The 23,568-nt window shown below is 41.6% G+C and overlaps 1 protein-coding gene across 2 annotated transcripts in view; it reads right to left on the bottom strand.

The window, feature by feature from the left end:
- Positions 1 to 23,568, bottom strand: part of oplah (5-oxoprolinase, ATP-hydrolysing) — a 105,789-nt gene that overhangs the window by 15,928 nt on the left and 66,293 nt on the right. For both annotated transcript variants that reach the window (XM_034160364.1, XM_034160419.1), the window contains exons 14-23: positions 22,283 to 22,420; positions 22,009 to 22,147; positions 21,596 to 21,708; positions 20,675 to 20,826; positions 16,141 to 16,301; positions 15,947 to 16,048; positions 15,694 to 15,868; positions 3,917 to 4,101; positions 3,683 to 3,829; positions 186 to 320 (exon numbers count right to left, since the gene is read on the bottom strand). In XM_034160364.1, the coding sequence (XP_034016255.1) occupies positions 186 to 320; positions 3,683 to 3,829; positions 3,917 to 4,101; positions 15,694 to 15,868; positions 15,947 to 16,048; positions 16,141 to 16,301; positions 20,675 to 20,826; positions 21,596 to 21,708; positions 22,009 to 22,147; positions 22,283 to 22,420 (1,447 nt within the window). The remainder of the gene's footprint in view (positions 1 to 185; positions 321 to 3,682; positions 3,830 to 3,916; positions 4,102 to 15,693; positions 15,869 to 15,946; positions 16,049 to 16,140; positions 16,302 to 20,674; positions 20,827 to 21,595; positions 21,709 to 22,008; positions 22,148 to 22,282; positions 22,421 to 23,568) is intronic.

The raw sequence follows: 23,568 nt of genomic DNA, 5'->3' as shown, positions 1-23,568 counted from the left end.
GTAGAGTTAAGCACATTTCAGCAAAAATGGAAGTAAAGTATACTGTACTGCACAGTACAGTATACTGGGTAGTACAGTGGGATTGGGCTGCATTAGTGCTTCAAGGTATCCTTACGGACCGATCCCCTTGACTTGGTCTAAGGAATGGTTTGGGTGGTAGCTGAAAGGTCATTCAGGAGCCTGACCTGGTTGAGGGGGATTTCCTGTCCAACCATGCAGCGCAGGCAGTAGATGAGGGCGGAGAAGGTGATGGCTCGCGGAGCGTTGCAGTTCCCCCACACCTCTGTTCCGGTTCCTGTGAAGTCAAACACCGCACTGCCCTGTAGTGACGGAGGGTTTCAGATTTTATTGGAGGTTGTAGGCTGTGAGTTGTAGCACACTGTAGTATAATTCATGACACTCTGTCACGTGGGACATGTTTCAATCAGGCAGGGATCTAAACAAAGTCCATTCAGAAGGACCAAACGCTTGCCAACCTGCCAACGGAACAAGGTGCCTTCCTGCATAGTAAGATGTGAGCACTCTGGATGGTGAACAGAAGCAGTGGATTAACATCCAGCGCTGATATATCAAAAATATGGAGACAGGATTACAGGTATGTGTACTGAACATTTTATAAAGGTACATTTGATAATACCATTATCTGGTATAGACCCCTACTATCGAGCTGTGAAAAGTGGCTCCATTCTTTTGGTGAAGCACTTGGCTGAGATGCTGAGAGATGCTTCACATGAGCACGGTTTAAACCTTACTCTGACAGTAAAGGACAGAGTCTCATTGAGCATCAATATGAACCTACAGCCCAAAACTAGTCAATAATGAACTGGACACAAATGGCGCATGTGTATTCCCTGAGGTCAAAATACTAGTGTGTTTGCAGCTTTAAGTGTTTTTGCAAAGAAATCTGAGAAAACTAGAAAAGCTTGTTGTGAGTGTCACAAAACTTTGGGGTTGAAAACTTTATTGATCCCACAGTGAGGAAAATCATTTCTTGCAGCAGCAAGAGTCATACAGCAGAAAAGAAAAAGATTTACATTAAAGAAAGGTGACAAAAAGTATATTGCTATGTTTACTGGTGGGTACATAAATACAGATGTGAACAGATTACCTCAAAGATAGAATATAGTATAAGTATTTATAGATATGGTAAAATTATTGCACAGGATAAATTGCACAGTTGTGCATGTAATAAAGCACAGAAGGTGGCGGCAGTCGTAGTTGACAGGTGTTATACAGTCTGACTGCAGAGCTGCTCTGTTTTGCACCGAGGGTCTATTACTGAAGGAGCTGCTTAACCTTCTGGGGTCCGAGGGCATTTTTTGGACAGTTCACTCACCTGGCATAAATGTTTTATTATTGCTGTTAACAGCTCTCCCTGCATCCCATAATCAAGTTTTATGTCTCTTTTTTCAGGACAACCTGTGCTTTCATAATATATATGCTTTTGTTGTGTTTTATAAGTGAAATAAAGGTTTATAATCAAAAATAAGAAAGAAAAAAGTAAAGCGGAAAATAATTTTACACACACATTTCAAAACACACAGCAAACTATAATAAACAACTGTTTTGACACTTTATAATGGTAATTTGAGGTCCTGTGTGAAAGATTGTACAACAAAAAGGTTCAAACAATAAACACAAATGCACATTTTGAACAATATATACAAAATGGTCTATGCATTTTTTTTTTTGTCTTCATCTGAAAGCAATTTCTGTCTGCTATTACACAAAGGTTACAACACAAACCTCTACTTCTACTGTGTTTTGGAATGTTCTGTACTGCTCCTAAAGCAGCTTCCATTCACACTTTGGCTCCTTACAGTCTGAGGAGCTGCCCTCCCCTTCGCTCCACTGATATGGTAAACAAGTGCTTTATGCCGAGAAAGCAACAGAGTTATCCAGTAACATTCACATGCAAACTAGTGGAGCAATCCTGATAGTTACACACTCTTTGTTTGAGCATGTGAGACTGTCATCAGAGGCTCTCCATCTGCTCCTGCTTTCACTGATCACTGTGCGTAATGGCGCAGGGCGCACTGGATGTACTCATTGGAGCACCCAGGGGGCTATTCAAACGGGCCAACTAGTAACATATGACTCCTGAAAACGATCTTTGGCTTTTCACGTGAGGTAAATCTGCCCTACGATTGGATTTTGAAAACCATGTGACGGTGAACCAATTTCGATTGGACACTCACATTGCGCACATCATCACACAGCTTCTATGACGAGTACAAAGATGGCCGATGGCTGGCTCAAAAGTCCGGAGTTAACTTTTCAGCAAAAGAGTAAGTTTCTATCTCATATCATTAAAAAGTTATTTATAATTTAGTAAAGCTTGCTCTTAGCTGTCGTATACGACGGCGTCGGCCCCAGAGGGTTAAGGCTCCCACAGTCTCATGTAAGGGCTGAGAGGGGTTGTCCATAACTGATGTCAGCTTAGCTAACATCCTCCTCTCACCTACCACCTCGATGGGGTCCAGAGTGCATTCTGGGACAGAGTCAGCCCTTCTGAATCTACTAAAGCCCCTTTCACACCTGGGCTGCTCCCAGTTGCTCCCTGTGGTGTCATGACGATGGAGGAATTTCTGCGTCAGGTGCGCGCAGCAGGGGGCAGAGAGGAGGCGAGAACGCAGCCTGCAGGTTCTCTGCACAGAGAAGTCAGAGTGCACAGTTTGGCTGCAGACAGACTGTGCACTCTGACTTCTCTTCTACTTGTTGTGCTGAGCTGCAGGGCTGCGCTCTGAGTTCTGTTATAGTTTATCTTTCCTCCCTTGACCATTAGATGCACGCGCGCGCGCACGGACTGTCCTTAAGCAAATGTGGAGATTTCTGGAGTTCTACTTGATGTTGACATGTCCTGGACTTATGTCCTTTTTTAACTGTGATGAGAGAGTCTGAGCAGAGAAAGGAACTAACTGCCTGCAGACAATTTTTTTTTTCTTTTCTTTCCTCCTTTGACCGCGAGATGCACGCACGTGTGTGCGAATGGACTGTCAAGCAAATGTGGAGATGTCTGGAGTTCTACTTGATGTTGACATGTCCTGTCTCAGGACTTATGTCCTTTTTTTTTTTAACTGTGATGTGAGACTTTGAGCAGAGAACAAGGAACGAATGCCTGCAGCCATACTTTTTTTTTCTTTTAATTGTTCACACGTGCGCACGTGAACGAACATCCATGAGTGGACTAGAGATGTCCAGACTTTTTACTGGATATTTCTGGCAATCAGTCTGCATTTTTTTTTCTTCAGAGTGTAGTTTTTACTGCATTAAGTACACGGTATAAAAACAATCCTGCGTGATTTATACTGTGGGAACAATGGAACACAGCAGGAATCATAAATCGGCTTCGAGTCACGCCGGGTAACGCCTCTTTGCCCAGAGTTACACCTTTTTGCCCCGACTTGCGCTGGAACCACTTCCCTTCTGCGTCGAGCACAGGACGCCAAAAAAATTAAACAGGTTTAATTTTCCGGCGCCTGACTTGCTTCCTCCTTTGCGCCCTCGCGCTGTTGTGGCGCCGAGCTGCATCGTCTCGGCACTGAGTTGCTTCCACGCAGCGTTGTCATAATGACGCACGGCACAACTGGGAGCAACCAGGAGCACCCCCGGTGTGAAAGGGGCTTAAGTCTCTTGTCCTTCTCAGAACTTCAGAGGAGGTAAGGAGATCCTCTCTGCTCACCTCATACTCGTTAATATGGACCCGCAGCCTGATTGGCGTTCCATCATCCATGAAATCCTCTGACTCCACCTCCAGGGAGCCTGTCTGCTGCTGCAGACGCTGTGCAAAGTCTCTGAGCATGTCCCTCACCGCCAGCTCTGCATTATGCTGAGAAATACAGATCACTTCATCAAATCATCACTAATGTGCAGCATCAACATGCGCAGAAACACTTAGCGGCAAGAAAACACAAACCTGGATGTAACCCATGTAGGCCTGGACCACAGCCAGCCCGTAGCTGTCAATCAACTCCCCCACCAGCTGGCTGCCTCTCTGATTGGCTGCCACCTGAGCCCGCAGGTCCGACAGGTTGTCATGAAGGTTACGCGTCCCAGAGCAGCCTGGGTAACGAGCTGGGGCCATCAGTGCTTCAGTCACAGCTGACGGAGGAAAACAGAGAAGCACGATGAGCAGAACCAGAGTGCTGGATTTACAGATTTACCGTAATCAGATTTATCGTACCTTACAATTTAGGAGAACTCAAAGTTCCTGTATGTACCTCTTGACCCAACTAAAGCTAAAAGGCTGCACAAGTAACTGTTTAGTTTGTTTTCATTTTGAGATTAAAAAAAAAAATCTTTGTTATTTTTTTGTACAAAGATATGTGTTCTCTCATTTTAATATTAATTTTTAGATTTTTGTCATAAAATATTTAAGACACATAAAAGACCATGGAGGCGAGTACGTTTTTACAGCTACGGTCTATCAAGTTATTAACTGCAGTATTTTTTTGTAATTCTGTCATGATTATTAGAGGTTCAAGGCAGAACTGGAAACCCTGTTGTTTACACTCATTGTATTTTTTTGTGATGTGTTGAAGTGTTTAATTTCTTTTAATTTTTCAAAATAAGACTTATACTATGAAAGGGAGTCTGGCCCACACTGTACAACTTTACAAGCTGAATTTTTTATGAATGATAAAGGGTCTGTTCATCATATACCTATTTATTCACCTGCAGGTGGCACTATAACAAAGGAAAATGCCTTGTGGACTGAAACACGCATTGCAAAAATCAGTCAACATTGAAACAGTCAGTCAAAATTCCTACATTCCCATGCATGTACTGAATGTGCGACAATGGGCTACACCCATTTAATTTTTATGCAAAATGCAACAAATGGAAAATCTACCTATTCAATCTTTGCCTTGATTATAAGTCTCATCTGCACCAATTGTTGCACAAACATCAGTTGACACTCAGGGGGTTATGTTATTAAGATGAGCCTGATAACTCAAACTGTGTTACGCCAAAGTTACAGTGTCTCCAGAAGGTAATGTTACAGACTTATTCCAAAATGGAGTAAATTATTTTTCCCCTCAAAATTCTACTCACAACATCCCATAATGACATGACAATTTTTTTTTTAATTTTGCAAATTTATTAAAAATAAAAAACTAAGAAATCACATGTAAATAACTATTCAGACCCTTTGCTCAGTACTTTGTTGATGCAACTTTGGCAGCAATTACAGCCTCAACTCTTCTTGAATATGATGCCATAAGCTTTATATATATATATATATATATATACATATATATATATATATATACATATATACGAGAGCTGTCAATAAAGTAACGGTCCTTTTTATTTTTTTCAAAAACTATTTAGATTTCATTCATATGTTTTTACGTCAGACATGCTTGAACCCTCGTGCGCATGCGTGAGTTTTTCCACGCCCGTCGGTGACGTCATTCGCCTGTGAGCACTCCTTGTGGGAGGAGTCGTCCAGCCCCTCGTCGGAATTCCTTTGTCTGAGAAGTTGCTGAGAGACTGGCGCGTTGTTTGATCAAAATTTTTTCTAAACCTGTGAGACACATCGAAGTGGACACGGTTCGAAAAATTAAGGTGGTTTTCAGTGAAAATTTTAACGGCTGATGAGAGATTTTGAGGTGATTCTGTCGCTTTAAGGACTTTTCACGGTGCGAGACGTCGTGCAGCGCTCTCAGGCGGCGTCATCAGCCTGTTCAAGCTGAAAACCTCCACATTTCAGGCTCTATTGATCCAGGACGTCGTGAGAGAACAGAGAAGTTTCAGAAGAAGTCGGTTTCAGCATTTTATCCGGATATTCCACTGTTAAAGGAGATTTTTTTAATGAAAGACGTGCGGACGGGTCCGCGCGTCGGGACGCAGCCGCCGCAACGCTCCGCCACAGGAAAAACACCTCTGTTGAAAGCCTTAAGGACAAGTTGGAACATGTCCTGCCTGTTAAACAATTTCTCATATACTCACTCCAATGAAAGCCATCAAAAGCCGCCTGGATTTTACAAATGGTTATCAACACGGAGGTGTTTTCCTGTGCCGCCGCACCGCGTCGGCTGCGTCCTGACGCGCGGATCCATCCGCACGTCTTTCATTAAAAAAATCTCCTTTAACAGTGGAATATCCGGATAAAATGCTGAAACCGACTTCTTCTGAAACTTCTCTGTTCTCTCACGACGTCCTGGATCAATAGAGCCTGAAATGTGGAGGTTTTCAGCTTGAACAGGCTGATGACGCCGCCTGAGAGCGCAGCGCGACGTCTCGCACCGTGAAAAGTCCTTAAAGCGACAGAATCACCTCAAAATCTCTCATCAGCTGTTAAAATTTTCACTGAAAACCAGCTTAATTTTTCGAACCGTGTCCACTTCGATGTGTCTCACAGGTTTAGAAAAAATTTTGATCAAACAACGCGCCAGTCTCTCAGCAACTTCTCAGACAAAGGAATTCCGACGAGGGGCTGGACGACTCCTCCCACAAGGAGTGCTCACAGGCGAATGACGTCACCGACAGGCGTGGAAAAACTCACGCATGCGCACGAGGGTTCAAGCATGTCTGACGTAAAAACATATGAATGAAATCCATGTAGTTTTTGAAAAAAATAAAAAGGACCGTTACTTTATTGACAGCCCTCGTATATATATATATATATATATATATATATATATATATATATATATATATATATATACATATATACACACACACACACACACATTGCAACCTTGCATAATCTGGATCCTCCCATAATCGGAATGAAATTTGTGGTCCCTTTCCTAGACCATTTAAGGTTTAATCTCATGGTGTAATCTGGTTGGATTTTTTGGGTTCCAACCCATACGGATTATGCAAGTTTACCTGTATTGCCTTGGGTCTGTAATACTACAGGCCGAGGTTTCTCTGCACTGAGGTTGCCTGGTTAAGAGTTCAAATGGTTTTGTGTATGTGGTGAAAGCGCAATTCCATGACCATTCATCTTGTAGCTATGTTATGTACCTGCAGGTATGCGGCAAAGGACGACTAACAACCCATGGGTACATGACATAAAAAGGACCCCAGTAACCTCCCCCATGGTGCCCCGAGTCACCATACCAAGTTTGGTGTCAATTGCTTAATTACTGTGGCTATACATAGCGAACAGGCTGACCGTGTGTGTATGTGTGTTCGCAAACATGCACTTTCAACCTAAGGGCCCCAGTGACTTCCCCCTTGGTGCCCCAGTCACCATAACAAGTTTGGCTTTGATTGCATAATTACTGTGGCAGTTCACCCCAAACACAAACCATGCTACATACACAGACTGCCTTTTATACACACAGTGAGGAAAATAAGTATTTGAACACCCTGCGATTTTGCAAGTTCTCCCACTTAGAAATCATGGAGGGGTCTGAAATTTTTATCTTAGGTGCATGTCCACTGTGAGAGACATAATCTAAAAAAAAAAAAAAAAAAAAATCCAGAAATCACAATGTATGATTTTTTTAATAATTTATTTGTATGTTACTGCTGCAAATAAGTATTAGAACACCTGTGAAAATCAATGTTAATATTTGGTACAGTAGCCTTACAGAGGTCAAACGTTTCCTGTAGTTTTTCACCAGGTTTTCACACACTGCAACAGGGATTTTGGTCCACTCATCCATACAGATCTTCTCCAAATCTTTCAGGTTTGGAGTTTCAGCTCCCTCCAAAGATTTTCTATTGAGTTCAGGTCTGGAGACTGGCCAGGCCACTCCAGGGCCTTGAAATGCTTCTTACGAAGCCCCTCCTTAGTTGCCCTGGCTGTGTGTTTGGGGTCATTGTCATGCTGGAAGACCCAGCCATGACCCATCTTCAATGCTCTTACTGAGGGAAGGAGGTTGTCTGCCAAAATCTCGCAATACATGACCCCATCCATCCTTCCTTCAATACGGTGCAGTCGTCCTGTCTCCTTTGCAGAAGAGCACCCCCAGAGTATGATGTTTCCACCCCCATGCTTCACGGTTGGGATGGTTTTCTTGGGGTTGTTCTCATCCTCTGAACATGGTAAGTGGAGCTGATTCCAAAAAGCTCTATTTTGGTCTCATCTGACCACATGACCTTCTCCCATGCCTCCTCTGGATCATCCAGATGGTCACTGGTGAACTTCAAATGGGCCTGGACATGTGCTGGCTTGAGCAGGGGACCTTGCTGCCCTGCAGGATTTTAAACCATGACAGCATCATGTGTTACTAATGTAATCTTTGTGACTGTGGTCCCAGCTCTCTTCAGGTCATTGACCAGGTCCTCCTGTGTAGTTCTGAGCTTTCTCAGAATCATCCTTACCCCACAAAGTGAGATCTTGCATGGAATCCCAGACCGAGGGAGATTGACAGTCATCTTGTGTTTCTTCCACTTTCTAATAAATAATCATAACAGTTGTTGTCTTCTACCAAGCTGTTTGTCCGTTGTCCTGTAGTCCATCCCAGCCTTGTGCAGGTCTACAGTTTTGTCCCTGGTGTCCTTAGACAGCTCTTTGGTCTTGGCTATGGTGGACAGGTTGGAGTGTGATTGACTGAGTGTGTGAACAGGTGTCTTTTATACAGGTAAAACGTTCAAACAGGTGCAATTAATACAAGTAAAGAGTGAAGAATAAGAGGGCTTCTTAAAGAAAAATGAACAGGTCTGTGTGAGCCAGAATTCTTGCTGATTGGCAGGTGTTCAAATACTTATTTGAAGCAGTAACATACAAATAAATTACTTTAAAAAAAAAATCATACATTGTGATTTCCGGATATATTTTTTTTAGATTATGTCTCTCACAGTGGACATGCACCTCAGATGAAAAGTTCAGACCCCTCCATGATTTCTAAGTGGGAGAACTTGCAAAAAAAAATTCACTTTAATTCATTATGGTTACTGGACTAATGCTTTAATCTATTCTTTTTATCTATTTATCTTATGGTTACTGGGCAACCAATAATTTAATGCTTTAATCTATTCTCTTTATCTATTTATCTATTGCAGAATTCAGCTTTAATCATTACTGTTAGAAATAGTAGACAAAAAGAACTTCTGGGCAACCAATAATTTAATGCTTTAATCTATTCTCTTTATCTAGTTATCAATTACAGGATACAGCTTTACTCATTTTTGCTAGAAATAATCTATATATCTACAACCCCTGGCAATAATTATGGAATCACCTGCCTCGGAGGATGTTCATTCAGTTGTTGAATTTTGTAGAAAAAAAGCAGATCACAGACATGACACAAAACTAAAGTCATTTCAAATGGCAACTTTCTGGCTTTAAGAAACACTATAAGAAATCAGGAAAAATAACTGTGGCAGTCAGTAACAGGTACTTTTTTAGACCAAGCCGAGGGAAAAAAATATGGACTCACTCAATTCTGAGGAATAAATTATGGAATCACCCTGTAAATTTTCATCCCCAAAACTAACACCTGCATCGAATCAGATCTGCTCGTTAGTCTGCATCTAAAAAGGAGTGATCACACCTTGGAGAGCTGTTGCACCAAGTGGACTGACATGAATCATGGCTCCAACACGAGAGATATCAATTGAAACAAAGGAGAGGATTATCAAACTCTTAAAAGAGGGTAAATCATCACGCAATGTTGCAAAAGATGTTGGTTGTTCACAGTCAGCTGTGTCTAAACTCTGGACCACATACAAACAACATGGGAAGGTTGTTAAAGGCAAACATACTGGTAGACCAAGGAAGACATCAAAGCGTCAAGACAGAACACTTAAAGCAATATGTCTCAAAAATCGAAAATGCACAACAAAACAAATAAGGAGCGAATGGGAGGAAACTGGAGTCAACGTCTGTAACCGAACTGTAAGAAACCGCCTAAAGGAAATGGGATTTACATACAGAAAAGCTAAACGAACGCCATCATTAACACCTAAAGAGAAAAAAACAAGGTTACAATGGGCTAAGGAAAAGCAATCGTGGACTGTGGATGACTGGATGAAAGTCATATTCAGTGATGAATCTCGAATCTGCATTGGGCAAGGGCATGTACATTTCCACAGTCATTGATGATATGGATGTCAGGTAAAGCACTGGGGAGAAGGCTGTCATTACATCATCAATAAATGCACAAGTTTACGTTGATATTTTGGACACTTTTCTTATCCCATCAATTGAAAGGATGTTTGGGGATGATGAAATCATTTTTCAAGATGATAATGCATCTTGCCATAGAGCAAAAACTGTGAAAACATTCCTTGCAAAAAGACACATAGGGTCAATGTCATGGCCTGCAAATAGTCCAGATCTTAATCCAATTGAAAATCTTTGGTGGAAGTTGAAGAAAATGGTCCATGACAAGGCTCCAACCTGCAAAGCTGATCTGACAACAGCAATCAGAGAAAGTTGGAGCCAGATTGATGAAGAGTACTGTTTGTCACTCATTAAGTCCATGCCTCAGAGACTGCAAGCTGTTATAAAAGCCAGAGGTGGTGCAACAAAATACTAGTGATGTGTTGGAGCATTCTTTTGTTTTTCATGATTCCATAATATTTTCCTCAGAATTGAGTGATTCCATATTTTTTTTCCCTCTGCTTGGTCTAAAAAAGTAACCGTTACTGACTGCCACAATTTTTTTTCCTGATTTCGTATAGTGTTTCTTAAAGCCAGAAAGTTGCCATTTGAAATGACTTTAGTTTTGTGTCATGTCTGTGATGTTTCTGTGTAGGCTCTCAGTTGTCCAGGTGGTTTCCATAGTAGAGAAGCCTGAATCTTCGACTGGACTGGGTTGCTTGACGTGAGGACGTTTCGCTTTAAATCACAGAAGCTTCCTCAGCTAAAATTATTGCTCTGGTAGTCTGACTTCTGTCTTGACTCTTGTAGAGAAGAATAAACCAGAAGCCAACAAAAGCTGGAGTTTTAACCTAACCAGACCCCTCCTACCGAGAGGCCGACTGCTATAGGCTAGTGACTAAACAATAGCTCTAATTAGCACCTATTGTGCACTCTCCTAATGATGGGATGGAAGCCTCCCCTGATGGCTCCCTTGACGACTCTCCTGATGACGTGAATGACTCATTACCATGAACAAAAGACTGAAAATGCTTTGACCTGACAGAACAGGCAGCTCCAGACAGAGGTTTACAGAAAACCCACTCACACTGACCAATATCTGCTCTTCTCTCTCTTTGCTCTTTGGCTCAAACCACCCCCTTGAACACAAGCTCAGGGTGATCAGGACTCTTCAACACAGAGCCCTACAGGTGCCCACAACGGCAGAGGGAAGGGCTAAAGAACAACAACTTGTACGGAAAGCCCTCACAGTATGTGGGTACCCACGATGGCCCCTGGACAAAGTGCAGAAGTCCCAGAAAACAAAGAGACCAGATAGACAGGAGACGGAGACAAGAAGAAGAGGAGTGTCTCTCCCTTATTTAGCAGGAGTAGCGGAAAAACTACAGATGATCTTCAGACAGCACAAAATCCCAGTTTACTTTAAACCGGTTAACACCTTGAGACAGAAATTAGTTCACCCTAAGGACAGAATCCCTAGTTACAAACAGAGCAATGTAGTGTATTATATCAGATGTCAGGAAAACTGTAATGAACACTACATAGGTGAGACTAAGCAACCTTTAAACAAGAGGCTATACCAGCGCCGCAGAGAGGTCACCAGTGGACCTCAGTCTGCAGTTCATCTCCACCTGAAAGACACTAACCACACGTTTGAGGACAAGGAAGTTAAAATATTAGCCAGAGAGAAGAAATGGTTTGAGAGAGGTGTCAAGGAAGCATTCTTTGTAAAACAGTTGAAACCCAGCCTTAACCGGGGGGCGGGTCTCAGACACGCTTTGTCCCCTGTTTACAATGAGGGTACTCAGGTCAAAGCAGTTTCAGTCTTTTGTTCATGCTAATGAGTCATTCACGTCATCAGGAGAGTCGTCCAGGGAGCCATCAGGGGAGGCTTCCATCCCATCATTAGGAGAGTGCACAATAGGTGCTAATTAGAGCTATTGTTTAAGTCACTAGCCTATAGCAGTCGGCCTCTCGGTAGGAGGGGTCTGGTTAGGTTAAAAACTCCAGCTTTTGTTGGCTTCTGGTTTATTCTTCTCTACAAGAGTCAAGACAGAAGTCAGACTACCAGAGCAAGAATTTTAGCTGAGGAAGCTTCTGTGATTTGAAGCGAAACGTCCTCACGTCAAGCAACCCAGTCCAGTCGAAGATTCAAGCTTCTCTATCATGTCTGTGATCTGCTTTTTTTCCTACAAAATTAAAAACAACTGAATGAACATCCTCCGAGGCCGGTGATTCCATAATTTTTGCCAGGGGTTGTATTACAGAATTCGGCTTTAATCATTATTGCTACAAATCTTAGACAAAAAGAACTTTCACTTTAATTCTTTATGGTCACTGGGCTAATGCGTTCATATATTCTCTTTATCTTTTATGGTTACTGTGCAACCAATAATTTAATGCTTTAATGTATTCTCTTTATCTATTTATCTATTACAGAATTCAGCTTTAATCATGACTGCTAGAATTCTTAGACAAAAAGAACTTTTGGACAACCAATAATTGAATGGTTTAATCTATTCTCTTTATCTATTTATCTATTACAGAATTCAGCTTTGTATGTACGTATGTATGTATGTATGCCCCCAATCACCATACCAAGTCTGGTGTTGATCGTTTAATCTCTGAGGAAGTTCACTCTAAATTGTTCATAGGTGTGTGTGCGGGTGTGGTTGCATTTGTCTGTTTGTGGCCCTGCGACAGACTGGCGCCCTGTCCAATGTGAACCCCACGTATCACCCACTGTGAACCCCACCCCGCCTTGTGCTCTGTGACTGCTGTGATAGGCTCCAGCTCCCCGCGACACTTAATTGGTAAATGGTCTGCATTTATATAGCACTTTTCCATCTGCATCAGACGCTCAAAGCACTTTACAAATAATGCCTCACATTCACCCTGATGTCAGGGTGCTGCCATACAAGGTGCTCACTACACACCGAGAGCAACTAGGGGATTAAGGACATTGCCCAAGGGTCCTTAGTGATTTTCCAGTCAGGGCTGGGATTTGAACTGAGGGTTCTCTGGTCTCAAGCCCAACGCTTTAACCACTAGACCATCACCTCCCCCGCTAGACCATCACCTACCCCAAGGTGGCGTAGCTTAGTGGTTACTTCCTACACAATTCTACTGCTTGATTAATTGGACTAAGCGGTTGAACATGAGTGAGTGAGTAAAAAATAAATAAATAAATAAAAAACTTTTATGGTATACTGTGTGTAGAATTTTGAGGGAAAAAGTTAATTTCATCCATTCTGGAATAAGGCTGTAACATAACAAAATGTGGATAAAGTGAAGCGCTGAGAATACATTCCAGATACACTGTACCTGTATGCACAGCACCTCATGCACATGGTGGGACAAACAGCTGTGATCCAGTGGATGCACTGAAAACGTGTGGACGTCTTAGTTAAAGTTAGTCCTTTTGCCAGTAAAGTTGGTGTGACACTACCGTCGCCCACGTGGCTCTGTGGGTCAGGCCCACATCTTAGAGCTGCATCATTATGAGTCACACTGGCCTCGTGGGGGCTCTGGAGGCAGCCCGCAAAGGGGGGGGTTGGACCAAGCATATACCTGCTGGGAGATCTAGTTTTTCAAGTTCCTGATTTTTTTTTATTGCTATGTGGTATTTCAATTTGTTTTATGATTGTACTGTAATTCCTTCATTCCTTCTTTGTTATGTTCTCCAATGCCATATACCAACACAGTGCAGAGTAGCTACCTAAACTCTGTGAGTGAGATAGATTATCTCGTCAATAGTTTTACATCCTCATTGAGCACAACTTTGGATGCTGTAGCTCCTCTGAAAAAGAGAGCCTTAAATCAGAAGTGCCTGACTCCGTGGTATAACTCACAAACTCGCAGCTTAAAGCAGACAACCCGTAAGTTGGAGAGGAAATTCCGTCTCAATAATTTAGAAGATCTTCACTTAGCCTGGAAAAAAGTCTGTTGCTCTATAAAAAAAAGCCCTCTGTAAAGCTAGGACATCTTACTATTCATCACTAATTCAAGAAAATAAGAACAACCCCAGGTTTCTTTTCAACACTGTAGCCAGGCTGACAAAGAGTCAGAGCTCTATTGAGCCGAGTATTCCTTTAACTTTAACTAGTAATGACTTCATGACGTTCTTTGCTAATAAAATTTTAACTATTAGAGAAAAAATTACTCATAACCATCCCAAAGACATATCGTTATCTTTGGCTGCTTTCAGTAATGCTGGTATTTGGTTAGACTCTTTCTCTCCGATTGTTCTGTCGGAGTTATTTTCATTAGACACTTCCTCCAAACCATCAACATGTCTATTAGACCCCATTCCTACCAGGCTGCTCAAGGAAGCCCTACCATTAATTAATGCTTCGATCTTAAATATGATCAGTCTATCTTTATTAGTTGGCTATGTACCACAGGCTTTTAAGGTGGCAGTAATTAAACCATTACTTAAAAAGCCATCACTTGACCCAGCTATCTTAGCTAATTATAGGCCAATCTCCAACCTTCCTTTTCTCTCAAAAATTCTTGAAAGGGTAGTTGTAAAACAGCTACCTGATCATCTGCAGAGGAATGGTCTATTTGAAGAGTTTCAGTCAGGTTTTAGAATTCATCATAGTACAGAAACAGCATTAGTGAAGGTTACAAATGATCTTCTTATGGCCTCAGACAGTGGACTCATCTCTGTGCTTGTCCTGTTAGACCTCAGTGCTGCTTTTGATACTGTTGACCATAAAATTTTATTACAGAGATTAGAGCATGCCATAGGTATTAAAGGCACTGCGCTGCAGTGGTTTGAATCATATCTATCTAATATATTACAATTTGTTCATGTAAATGGGGAGTCTTCTTCACAGACTAAGGTTAATTATTGAGTTCCACAAGGTTCTGTGCTAGGACCAATTTTATTCACTTTATACATGCTTCCCTTAGGCAGTATTAGAAAGCATTGCTTAAATTTTCATTGTTACACAGATGATACCCAGCTTTATCTATCAGACACCCTCTCTACTTTTAAGATTAGGTTTAAAACGTTCCTTTTTGCTAAAGCTTATAGTTAGGGCTGGATCAGGTGACCCTGAACCATCCCTTAGTTATGCTGCTATAGACCTAGACTGCTGGGGGGTTCCCATGATGCACTGAGTGTTTCTTTCTCTTTCTGCTCTGTATGCACCACTCTGCATTTAATCATTAGTGATTGATCTCTGCTCCCCTCCACAGCATGTCTTTTTCCCGATTCCCCTCAGCCCCAACCAGTCCCAGCAGAAGACTGCCCCTCCCTGAGCCTGGTTCTGCTGGAGGTTTCTTCCTGTTAAAAGGGAGTTTTTCCTTCCCACTGTCGCCAAGTGCTTGCTCACAGGCGGTCATTTTGACCGTTGGGGTTTGTATGTAATTACTGTATGGCTTTCGATTTGCAATATAAAGCGCCTTGGGGCAACTGTTGCTGTGATTTGGCGCTATATAAATAAAATTGATTTGATTTATTTTCTTGTGTACTACTTTATTTTATCAATGTTGTGTCGATCTTGGTAGTGTTTGTTGGAAAGCACCATACAAAAAAGGTATTAGTTTAAATATGTAAAATCCTGGACTGTTAAACGTCTGTGAGGACGCACTGGTTTTCAGATAATGTAAAAAAAAAAGAAAAAAAAAAGTCCTTGGTAAGAATTGTAATCTTGCAGCTGTGTTTTGTCTCTTACCGTCTTCCTGGAACTCTCCACCCGTGACCAATTTAAAGGAGATGAACACAGCGCCCTCCTGCTGAAGGGAGGTGGAGTGGGGCGGCATGGAGCCTGGAGTGATACCCCCAATGTCGGCGTGGTGCCCCCTGCTGGCTACAAAGAACACTGGACCGCTCACACCTTTCCTGAATACCTGATGGACGAACAAAATCATGAGTAGAAGAAGAAGGTGAGAAACTTATGCGGCGTGCAGAGAGGACGGGTGACGGACGGGTGTGATGACGGTGAGGTCTGGGAGGTGGCTGCCTCCTGCACTCGGGTGATTACTCAGAATCACGTCCCCTTCTTTCAGGTTGGCCCCCAGCGATCTCATCTGTGGGGAGAAGAGCGGACAGAATCTCCGGTCACACAGCGCGCTCAGCATCGGCTCTCACGAGCGTCAGCGGTGCGGTTCTGCAGCCTCACCTGGTACTGGACGGTCTCTTGCATTGCCCCCAGGTGGACCGGGATGTGGGGCGCGTTGGACACCAGACCCCCGTCTGGTCCGAACACAGCACAGGAGAAGTCGAGCCGCTCTTTGATGTTGGTGGAGATGGCGGTTCGCTGAAGAACTCGACCCATCTGTTCTGTAAAGAATGAAAGAGGGGCCAGAACTTAGCAAGCCAATAAGAACTCTGCAAGTTCTTTTGTTTTTCTTTCCTTCACATTTTTTTTTTTTACATATTTTACTGCACCTGTACAGGAAACAGCACAATCATGACTATAAGTAGGAATGAACTAAATTAAATGCCTTTGTGCAGTAGAGTAGTTATGTCATGAATCATGAAACAAGAAGAAAAAAAAAACAAGAAAAAATATAAGTCGAATTTCTTTCATCATTTATTTTACAATTTTAAAAAAATGTAATCTCTATGTACACATTCATCCAACTGCACCCAACTGTTAGTGGTGGTGACAGGAGTACCACGTCATACATATATTTTCTTTTAGATTAGATCTAATCTAATCTAAAACAAGATTACATCAAATCTTAATCTACAACAAAATATATGTATGACAAGTGGTGCTTCCATCACCACAAGATTCATGAACATTGTTCTTAAGAATCTGCTGATATTGACTGGAATACATGTGACCCTTAACTTTAACAAGATTCCCAGTACCTGCACTGGTCACACAGCCCCACAGCATGATGGAACCACCTCCAAATTTTACTGTAGGTAGCAAGTGTTCTTCTTGGAATGCTGTGTTCTTTTTCAGCCATGCATACCACCCCTTGTTATGTCCAAATAACTCAATTTTAGTTTCATCAGTCCACAGCACCTTATTCCAAAATGAAGCTGGCTTGTCCAAATGTGCTTTAGCATACCTCAAGCGACTCTGTTTGTGGCGTGTATGCAGAAAAGGCTTCCTCTGCATTACAGCATCATACAGCATCTCCTTGTACAAAGTGCGCTGTATAGTTGAATGATGTACAGAGACACTATCTGCAGCAAGATCATGTTGTAGGTCTTTGGAGCAGATCTGTGGGTTGACTATGATTGTTCTCACCATCCTTCACTTCATCTTATCCAAGATTTTTCTTGGCCTGCCACTTCGGGCATTAACTAGTACTGTGCCTGCAGTCTTCCATTTCCTCACTATGTTCCTCAGAGTGGAAACTGACAGCTGAAATCTCTGAGATAGCTTTTAGCATCCTTCCCCTAAACCATGATGTTGTTCAGGTCATTTGAGAGTTGTTTAGAGGCTCCCATGTTGCCATTTATTAGAAAAGATGCCAAAAGGGGAACATTTGCAAATGGCCACCTTAAATACCCTTTCTCATGACTGGATTCACTTGTGTAAGGAGGTCAAGGGTCAGTGATCTTACTAAAACAATTTTGTGTTCCAATAATTAGTGCTAAATGTATTCAAATCAATAAAATGACAAGGGTGCCCAAATTTATGCAGCTGCCTAAATTTGTTTAAAGAATTATTGCACACTTTCTGTAATTCCTATAAACTTCATTTCACTTCTCAAATATCACTGTGTGTTCGTCTGCTGTATGATATATTTTACTGAAATTTCAGATCCAGACAACTAATGATTTATAAAGGAAAATCATGAAAATTATCAGGAGTGCCCAAACCTTTGCATACATGTGTAGAATAGGTAATTTCAATGAAATCCCACTTTTTCACTTGAAATTTAGCTGTTTTCTTTCCTGACAGAAGCAGTCAGTGCACTTGATTACTTCAAGGACCGCTGATAATGTAAAAATCTGATGATTTCTATTTTTCCAGAATCTTGCTATGATGATTGTTGTAATGTTGGTGAGTTTATTTGTTTATTTATTTATTTTTTGAAAACAAGAAAATACCAATCTGTCAGAGATAGAAAACAAGAAAACAGAGATGGGGATGGACATGCAACAAAGGTCATCCAGACTGGGATCCCAACCTGGGGACACTGAAAACCACATTTTGCACTCGAAAAAAAAAAACGAAGTAGTGCAGCAGATAACAGAATAATTACAGAGGAATCCTTCAAATTGTGATACAAGCACCAAAGTTGGCATGAATACTCCTTAAACATTACTCTTTTGAAAAAACTGAATATCCACTTGAATTTTCAAGGAAGGAGTCAAATGAAGAATTACACAGGCATCAAAATTTAAAAATGTTCCAATCATATTGAAAGCAATACCACATTATTTGTCATGAACATAAAGGCAATGAAGCCCTAACAAAACAAGAAATCTGGACTTTCGTTGGCATCGTTTAACCTTAGTGCAGCTTCGTTCCTGCAGCTGACGCTTCGTCAGGAATTTTAAACTGTTGAAAAATTTGAACGAAGGGCAACGAAAATCTCAATTTGTCCATGTTTCGTTTTGCTGTCGTTCTTGACGTTTTTTTTTATTGTTTCATTTTTGTAATGGTATTGTTTAGTTTGACTTCGTTTGACCAGCTGAATGTTTTCACACAGTGCAGAAGCCGGTTTGTGAGCGCTGCTGCTGCGTTCATGTACCGTCGGAAATTACAGGGCAAACTCAGCCTGTTTGCTAGGATTTTTTTTTTTATCTGTGTGGGGGGTCAGCTTCAATGGGCTCAGGCACGTTATATAGGCCAGAATTAATCTTTTATGTGGATACAATTAATTAATTATTTTTTATTAAATATAACAATATGAGTGTAGGAATGACAATCCAGCCCTTCTGTACATGTGGCAACAGGAAGATAATTCAAAAGATTATATAAAAGCTGTACTGAAGGCAGAATTCATGCTGTGGATCAGTGGTCAGCTGGTGGAAATAACCGCACGTGAGTCAATTTAAGTTCACACGGACTGATCACTTTACTGCTCCTATATATTCAATCATCTTTACACTTAGATTTATTTCCCTTTTTGACAGTTTTCTGTTATAAATCAATATATATGTGGCTTAGAACATAATACAGTGATACAGCAGTGACGGAGCGCCCAGCGTGTCGTCAGACAGTGAGGATTCTGAAGATGAAGTAGATGAGCCCTCTTTTGCTCTGGACGAGTAACCACAGCAGGTGGTCCCACCGACATGCACACAGATTTCCACAGCTTCTGTTTGCAGTTTCTCCAGGACTCAGGCGCTATGAGCTCCGTCCCAGCGCCGAGTCCTGGAACTCAGAGATGCAGACACACACTACTCCAGCTGTGGCTCCAGGCACATTTCATTGAAAGCGTTGAGATCGTTAGCTTTGGTTTTGTTAATTTCCTCTTTCGTCCCTTTTGCGCGCTTCCTTTGCAGGCTGTTCGGCGATAAAGCTCTTTCGTCCACCTTTTCTCAACAAATTGTGACTTTTTTTTACTTTTTCCCTTCGTTCAGGAATCGTCGTGTGCTGTGTGACTGGGCCATTAGTTTGCACAGGGGTCAGAAGTTAAAGTTGCTCAAAATATTGTAAAATGTGATGCAAATTATTGGTTGAGTTAATAGGGTTTTAAAAAGGAATAGTTTGCACCATGTGTCATGTTTAGTTATCACGTTACAGGGTAGCATATGTGACATGCCACAGAATCCTATGGGCATTGTTGTTTGACTTTACTTTGGAGTCCAAGCATTTAACACAGTTAAAACTATTCCATTTATTAATCCTATTAGTTCAACCAATAATTTGCACTTTTTTTTTTTCACCAAAATTGGAGCAACTTTAACTTCAGGCCTTTGCACAAACTGAAATTGACCTTTGTCACCACTCTTAATGTTTTTACCTCATAACTCCATAACATTCAATCACAGATAGTCCAAACTATACCTTTCCAGAATATTTGTGATCAGACAAATAATGTGGTATAGTTATCAATATGATTGGAACATTTTTAAATTTTGACCCCTGTGTAATTATTCAATTGACCCCTACTCTTTTTTCTAAAGACTAATGTCTACTAAGGAGTATGTGTGCCCATTTTTGCATTTGTTTCCAGAAATGAACAGTTGTTACAGTTATCTGCTCCACTAAAGTGAACTCAAAACCCGCAAAAAGATCAAAATGGTCTATTTTCCTGCAGGAGACTCCCTTTATCTAAGTTCCAACCCAAAATAAAATGGCAATCATGCCAAATTTTATTTATTTAAAAAAAAAAAGCCCTCCAGGAATACAGGCTGGAGTTGGTAAAGTTAGATCTTACCCATGTGGCGCGTCTTGGGGCAACTTTTTTGTGATTTGGCGCTGTATAAATACACGGAACTGAAGCCAAAGCTTTGTCTTGTTTGTGGAAAAAGTAAAAATTGGTTCATTAATAATCGGCCACTCTCACTCACAAACCAAACACAGTCAATTAAAAATAAAAATCTAAATTTCTCTCTCTCTCACACACACTCACACAAACACACACACACACCGTAGAGTTAGAATTAAAAAAAAAATTGCCCTGAAGGTGAGTTTTTTTGCCCGTTCCTTCCTTTTTCTTCTCCATCCCTGCGTCTTTCTCACTCACTTCCTCTCCTCCCCTCGTTCCCTCCTCTGCAGTGACACGCGTGCTGACCTGCTATGCTCATGAAACGGTGCGAGAAGATGGAGAGCTGCACAGTGTTGAGCTCGGTGCCAAGGACACAGTGTGGATCCGAGCCCACAGTCATGCACACATCGCCCCCTTCTGTCAGACGGGCCTCACAGCATGGCTCCACCAAGATGGTGCTGAATAAGAAAACAATAAAAAAATAAATAAGTAAAACAATGTGCAGCATGGGGCAAAAACAGAAAAACAAAACAGACTCAAACTCTGGGAACTGCAAGTTATCGTCCTCCTCTTTTTGCCTCCTCTGATATATCTGACTGACAAACAAGTACATGGGGTTTCTCTTCAAACATTTTTAATTTGTTGTTCTGAATGGTATCTTACTGTGCATGTGGTTATACCGCCCCCACATGGTTGAGGCGAGTATTGCAAATAACAGCTGAACATCAGTATCTAAAGTCTTGAATCAAATATGAGACCATTGTGGCGTTATGCACTTATCTCGTTAAAAAGCTAAAATCAAGCGCATTGTGGCTTTCTCACAACTACAGAATAAACAACACCCAAGCTCCACCTCCTTACATCATTGGACAGCTTTTACCACTGAAAAGCTGATAATGCAGATGCTTTTCTACTCTTATTCAAGACATAAGAGTAGAGTAAGAGTACTTTGTGGTCTGTAATTACCATGGTACATGGTACCATGTACCATGGTAATTACACATCTATGTCACACCCTACTGGTCAACAATGGAATAACAAAAACAAAGAGGGATTTAATCACCAGTAATCAATTACATTTTGAAGTGCCTAAAAATTAAAATACCAATGAATAAATGGCAATGAACCTACATAACAAGTACTTTAATGAGCTTTTATTTCATTAGCAGTATTTCTACGTATTTGGAGGAGAGCTGGAACGCGGGTATTTGATGAACATTCCGTTACCTGTTCTTGTCAATGATGATGGCCGGCCCCTCGATGCTGTGACCACATGGAAGCTCCTCCCACAGATACACGCTGGTATCCAGGTAACTGTCCTCAAAGTAACACTTAGTCATCTGTACAAACAGAAAACGGAACATCGCAGAGACGGCGTGAGAAGGAGACCAGTGAGGAGGAGCCACCGAGACACTCAGGTGACTCTGAAGGTGAGACGAGCGTCTGAGGCTGTGATTGGAGAAGCTGTGCACAGTGTAATGTTTGTCTGTTACATCATCAGTCACAGCTCGCATCGAGTTGAAGACATTCATCAAAACAAGTGTTTGATCAGAGGTTCATGTGGGCTTCAATGAAACATGTGGACACCTACGGCCTGCACAAGTACGTATTTGTGTTTTTCTGTATGTGTGTGTTTCTACCGAAACAGGTTTTGCTTGTCCGGCTCTGGTTTTCATTTCATACACCGATTTAATACCAGATTTCCCACAACCCCTCACTCTGATGTCATCAACCATGATGGGCCGGTCAGTGATGGTGAACCCAAACTCCTTCAGGTAACTAGAGACAGGCAGAGGAGGGATGTGAGGAAGAAAGCAGAAACACGGTGAAAGTAAGATCAAAACAGACTTCAGTCATCGGTGGCAGTAAAATAACTCATCTCTGTTTAAATGGTCGAGTCAGTAAATAACTCACCGTTTGGTGAAGGCGGTGCAGAAGTCGCCAGTTCGACAGGACTGGGCGTTACTGGGGTAACCGCTAGCTGTAACCATGAAAGCGCAGTCGGTGCGTTCGTAACGCAGATGGAGGAAAACCTCTGTGGTGATCTGTCCGCTGAAACAATTAAAAACAAAAAACACTTTAAACGACAAATACTTCACCTTCTACCAACGTCTACAGTCTTCAAAAAGTACCTGTCTGCCCCCTGCTGAACATGTCTTGAATTGCTGCAGGGAACAGTCATACCACACCCTCAGAGTGACGCTCTCGTTGGAGCAACAACACAGAATGTGTCTCTTTGTCCCAGATAGATCTCTTTCAGTGCAGCTTCTTGTTCTGACTTTAACATGAAGTTAACACCCAACTGTAAATGGTCATCAAAACATTCCAGTCGTATCTTTCTGAACTCTTCCGCATCAAACTCCATCGTGTCAATGTTTACAATGTGCTTGAGCAATAACAGGTGAAGTTGCTCATAAACTTTAAGTTTCTTAAATATTTATTACGGCCACTCTTAAAACTTCAGTTATCTTCATAATTTTATTAGTGGTAAATTTTAGAATTAATTTAGATGAGATATACTCATTATCTCACAGGAATATATCACAATTATCTGGGAACTACTTTTTGTGCAGGAATTCATCAAGCACGTTGGGCGCACACTAACACAGAATATACAGAAACTGGACAGTTGTTTGGCCAAAACGAGAGTGCCCACTTTTAGCTTGAGCTAATGGCGCTCGAGTATGATCATACCATTTACCTGTCTGCCCCCTGCTGGACATGTCCTTGATGGTTGCAGGGACATGAGCTTGTCAGTTTTGTTCATTTCCACACCTGAGGTCTTGTTGTTTGTCAAATAATACATCTTGGTAAAACTCATCCTGAGTTGATAATAAACTCTTCCATAAGCGGGTCACTTGTGGTGGCCAACGACATTAAAATAACACGACAGCACAAATACAATCCATCCAAGTAACTGCTAACTTTTTGTCCGGGCATAAACTGTGTTAGATAACTAAACTAAATCCTTTACAATCAGTCTTGTTGGAGTCATGCAAACCACTGTCCAAGGTCACAACAATGGCTAACCAGATGAGCAAGCTTAGCTAGCTAGCTTCAAAATGAGCTTGTTCCGCTCACTTGCAAGCAAATTATGCATTTTAGCTAAGGTTTGGATACCAAGACGGTAAAGGCTGCAGGACGCACAATTCGAGCTTTTGGCTCCACCCCTTCAGGTGAACCTGCAAATAAAAGCCTTG

The sequence above is a fragment of the Thalassophryne amazonica genome, chromosome 1, assembly GCF_902500255.1.
Source record: "Thalassophryne amazonica chromosome 1, fThaAma1.1, whole genome shotgun sequence".
In the NCBI taxonomy this organism is placed as follows: Eukaryota; Metazoa; Chordata; class Actinopteri; order Batrachoidiformes; family Batrachoididae; genus Thalassophryne; species Thalassophryne amazonica.
The sequence above is the reverse complement of the archived record's forward strand: the minus strand, read 5'-3'. Positions and strand labels throughout refer to the sequence as shown.